The sequence below is a fragment of the Vombatus ursinus genome, unplaced genomic scaffold (assembly GCF_900497805.2).
Source record: "Vombatus ursinus unplaced genomic scaffold, bare-nosed wombat genome assembly UNPS02014344.1, whole genome shotgun sequence".
NCBI lineage: Eukaryota > Metazoa > Chordata > Mammalia > Diprotodontia > Vombatidae > Vombatus > Vombatus ursinus.
The window spans coordinates 71,683-75,765 of NW_020954122.1; the positions used below are offsets into that span (position 1 = coordinate 71,683).

General features: G+C 52.0%; 1 protein-coding gene across 1 annotated transcript; it reads left to right on the forward strand.

Moving 5' to 3' along the window:
* Positions 1–543: 543 nt before the first annotated feature.
* LOC114042299 (olfactory receptor 2G3-like) lies at positions 544–1,503 on the forward strand. The gene has a single exon (XM_027860981.1). The coding sequence runs from the start codon at positions 544–546 to the stop codon at positions 1,501–1,503; it is 960 nt and encodes a 319-aa protein (XP_027716782.1).
* Positions 1,504–4,083: the final 2,580 nt, after the last annotated feature.

Sequence of the window (4,083 nt, forward strand, 5' to 3'; positions counted from 1 at the left end):
TCCCCACTCGAGGGGATCAGGGGATGCCTAGTGCAGGAGGGCTTTGAGAAAAAGCTGGGGATTTTAGGAGACAGATGAGGAAGGCCTTCCCTGCTCTGCCCATCTCCTTTCTTCTCCTCAGGCTTCTCTCCTCCTCTTCCCTTCTCTCTTTTTTCTCTTCTCTCTCTCTTCTCCTCTCCTCTCCAGTCCAATTCTCTTCAATTCTCCCTTCCTGAGATCATGGGATTCCAGGCCTCTTAAGTCAAGGTGTGGCGCTAAGAAGACAGAAGCCAGGTAGAAGAAACAGCTATGCAGGTGGACTTAACTGAAACAAGGACTGGCTGAAGGGAATATTTTAAAATAAGACTGGAGAGGAAGGTGGGAAGCAGATTATAGAGGGTTGTAAAAACTGGGCTAAGGAGTTTCTTGTTGATGTGGCAGCTAATTAGAGAAGGGAAGAGAGGAGAGGAGGGGAGGGGAGGGCAGGGGAGGGGAGCGTGCAAACCCTGGATCTCCCCTCCAGTCCCCTGACTCTATCCCCACCCTCATCTCACTCTCCACAGGATGGGCCAAGGGAACATGACAGCTCTGGCTGAATTTCTCCTGCTGAGCCTCTCAGCCCGCCCTGCCCTCCAGCCCCTTCTCTTTACCGCTGTGCTGGCCTCCTACCTGGCCACGCTTCTGGGCAATGCCCTCCTGGTGTCCCTGATCCTCCTAGACAGCCGGCTGCATCGGCCCATGTACCGCTTGCTGACTCACTTAGCGCTGCTGGATGTGGCCTACGTGAGCACCACTGTGCCTCAGGCCCTGGCGCACATGCTCGTCCGGAGGAGGGCACTTCCCTTGGCCCGCTGTGGCGCTCAGCTCTATGTGGCCCTCTCTCTGGGCAGCACTGAGGCCCTCCTCCTGGCCTCCATGGCTGTCGACCGCTGCTTGGCCATTTGCCGGCCCCTCCACTATGCTGCTATCATGACTCCAGGTCTAAGTGGGGGTCTGGCAGGTGGTGCCTGGACCCTGGGCTTCTTGCTATCTGTGCCCAATGCTGCTGCCGCTCTACACCTTCCTTACTGCATCGGGCGCCCACCAATTGACCACTTCTTCTGTGAACTGCCGGCAGTTCTGAGGGTGGCCTGTGCCGACACGGCCCCCAATCGGGCCCTGGTCTATGCCGTGGGTGTCCCCATCCTTCTAGGGCCTTTCAGCCGCATTCTGACTTCCTATGGTCTCATCTTGGCCACTGTCCTGCGCCTCCCCTCTGTCCGGGGCCGCCGCAAGGCTCTCTCCACCTGTGGAGCCCACCTGGCTGTGGTTGGCCTCTTCTATGGAACCGTGATGGCCATGTACCTGAGGCCCAAGGGACCCACCCCAGCTGGGCGCCACAAGCTCACAGCAGTCTTCTACATTGTGGTCACTCCACTGCTTAACCCACTCATCTACAGTCTTCGCAACAAGGATGTGCACAGTGCCGCCAGGTACGCTGTTGCCCACCTCAAAGGGATGAGGGCAGGATCCATAGAATCATAGATTCTAAGGACAGAGAAGGTGCCTCAGCTGTGCTCTAGTCCCACATCCTCCCTCCTCACAGGAGCCCCTTCCAGGGCATCCCCAGTCTCTACCTGAAAAAAGGGACCTCGTCCTCCCCAAGCAACCCAGCCTGTGCAAAAGCATAGGAACACAGCAGACTAGGCAGCAGGCTGCAGAAGTTACCGGAACAGACACTGAGAGACTAACGCGGGGTCGAGCAGGGTTTTTAAGTCCTTTTGGCAGGCCAGTGAAGGGCAGGACTCCTCAGAATAATTTTTTTTAAATTCATAATTGAGTAGAAAGCTAAATTTTAGTTATTAGCTATTAAAAGTTGTCATTTTTCCCATCCAAGTTCAAGGACTCCCTAACATGTGTCTTATGGACCCAGGTTATGCACCCCCGGGGTGGAGAAGACAGCACTGAACCTGGGTATAGTGGAGAGTTGGCAGATCTGGGTTCAAGTCTACCTCTTTGACACAGAACCAATCACCACCCCTCTGGCTTCTGGTCTCCAGGGTTTGGGGGTGATCCTCTGTGAGGGCCGCAGAGTCAGTGTTTCAAAGAAACTCAAAGATGTCAGATCGTCTAAGTCCAGCTCATCCATGAGCTAGAATCCTCTCTCCAACATCCTGCCAAGTGACCAGTTTCTGCTTGTAGGCAGAGTGATGATGCCCCTTTGTGGAACAGCACAGAGGACATCTCATTTGTCAGAAGACTTGGATGTGAATCCCGGCCCAGTCACTGACCTGTGTGACCTCGTGACCTTGGAGAAGTCAAGTCCTGCCTCTGGGTCTCGTCTGGATAGTGAGGGGTTTGGATCAGACACCCTCTCAGGGGCTTCTAGCTTATAACTAGGACCCTAGGAAGCTTTGCGGAGCAGCCCTTCCACTTCTGGACAGCCCTCATCGTTAGGTTCGGTTCAGTTTGTTTATTCCCAGAAATCAAGTCGAAACCTGCCTCTACAATTTTCACCACTGCTCCTGGTTCTTGCCCTCTGCAGCCACATATAAATAAATCTAGAATCTATTCTACACAACGGCCTTTCCAATGCAAGAAGACAGCCATCATGTCCTCTGGAAGTCTTCTTTTCTCCAGTCTTAAATATCCCCACTTCCTGAAGCCAGTCCTCATAGAGAACGGTCTCTTGTCTCCTCAACAACCTGGCTGCTCATGTTTGGAAGCACTCCTGTCAATCAACATTGTTCCTGTAGCAGGGGCAGCTGGGTGGCGCAGTGGAAAGAGCACCGGCCCTGAAGTCAGGAGGACCTGAGTTCAAATGTGGCCTCAGACCAAACACTTGACACTTACTAGCTGTGTGACCCCGGGCAAGTCACTTAACCCCAATTGCCTAAAAAAAAAAAAAAAAACACATCGTTCTCGTAGCAAATAATATATGTGTCTGTGAAACCAGACAGGGGATGCCTGTGTCTGCTCCTAGAACTGAAACCAGGCAGGGGATGTTCATGCCTGCTCCTAGGACTGCCTTCCCCACCACCACATCCCTAACATGCCGTATCCAGTTCTGAATACAGGGAAGTCTCATGCTGAACGTTAAGGGACCTCAGGATATCATCACAGGAAGGGTTGCAAATGCAAACGTGGACTGTCCCTTGCAGATTGTGCCTTGGCTCAGACGTGGAAGATTCTCAGCAATGCTACCCCCAGACATAACCAAGATCCTTCATGCCACAGCCACCTTTAATACACCCACTAAAGTTCTGTGGAGCTGCTGTCTGTCTCTGAGCACCTTCTACTCTCTGATCCTGCTTTTGCTTTGCTGGGGCAAATATCCTCAGCTCTTTTCATGAGACGTTTCTATGGAGCCCTTTCCGGCCCCCTCGTGGTTCTGCCTGCCCTCCTCTGGACCAGCCTTAAACTAGCTGTAATGCTCCACACGGGCGTGATGGGTGCTAACAGCGATCCCCCCCTCCAGCAAACAAAGACACAAACTGACACAACTCAGTTGAACATTTCTGGGTTCCATAGTTGCAGCGCCCTCCAGGGCCTTCTGATTGAACCTTAAACAACCTTGCAGGTCACCCAGTCCAACTCTCTTTTTATTTTTTTTAAACTGGATGAGGAAAGTGAGATCCAGAGAGGACACATAACTTGTTCTATGTCACACAGTACGTGGCAAAGCCAGGCCTCAGACCCAGGTCCCCTTAACTCCTTCCACTACACTCAAGCCCTGGATTTGTTCTTAATGCTGTTGTTCAGTCACGTCTGGCTCTCCATGACCCACCTGGGGTTTTCTTGGCAGAGATACTGGAGTGATTTGCCATTTCTTTTTCCAGTTCATTTTACAAATGAGACAAATGGGGTTAAATGACTTGCCCAGGGTTACACGCTAGTAAGAGTCTGAGGCTGGATTTGAACTCAGATCTTCCTTATTCCAAGCCTGGCATTCTATTCACTATGCCACCTAGCTGCCCCAATCGGTACTTTCCACCATTACCAGTCTTTGCTTGAGGAACACACAAAACACAGATCCTGAGACTGAGGTAGACTAAGACAGGCATAGATACTCAGACAGAAAACAAGATTCCTCCATTTAAAGTTCAAGATGAAAAAGGGGCGAGA

Excerpts from the sequence above, each read along its gene's own strand:
- LOC114042299 (XM_027860981.1), top strand. The coding sequence starts at position 544 with ATGGGCCAAGGGAACATGACAGCTCTGGCTGAATTTCTCCTGCTGAGC.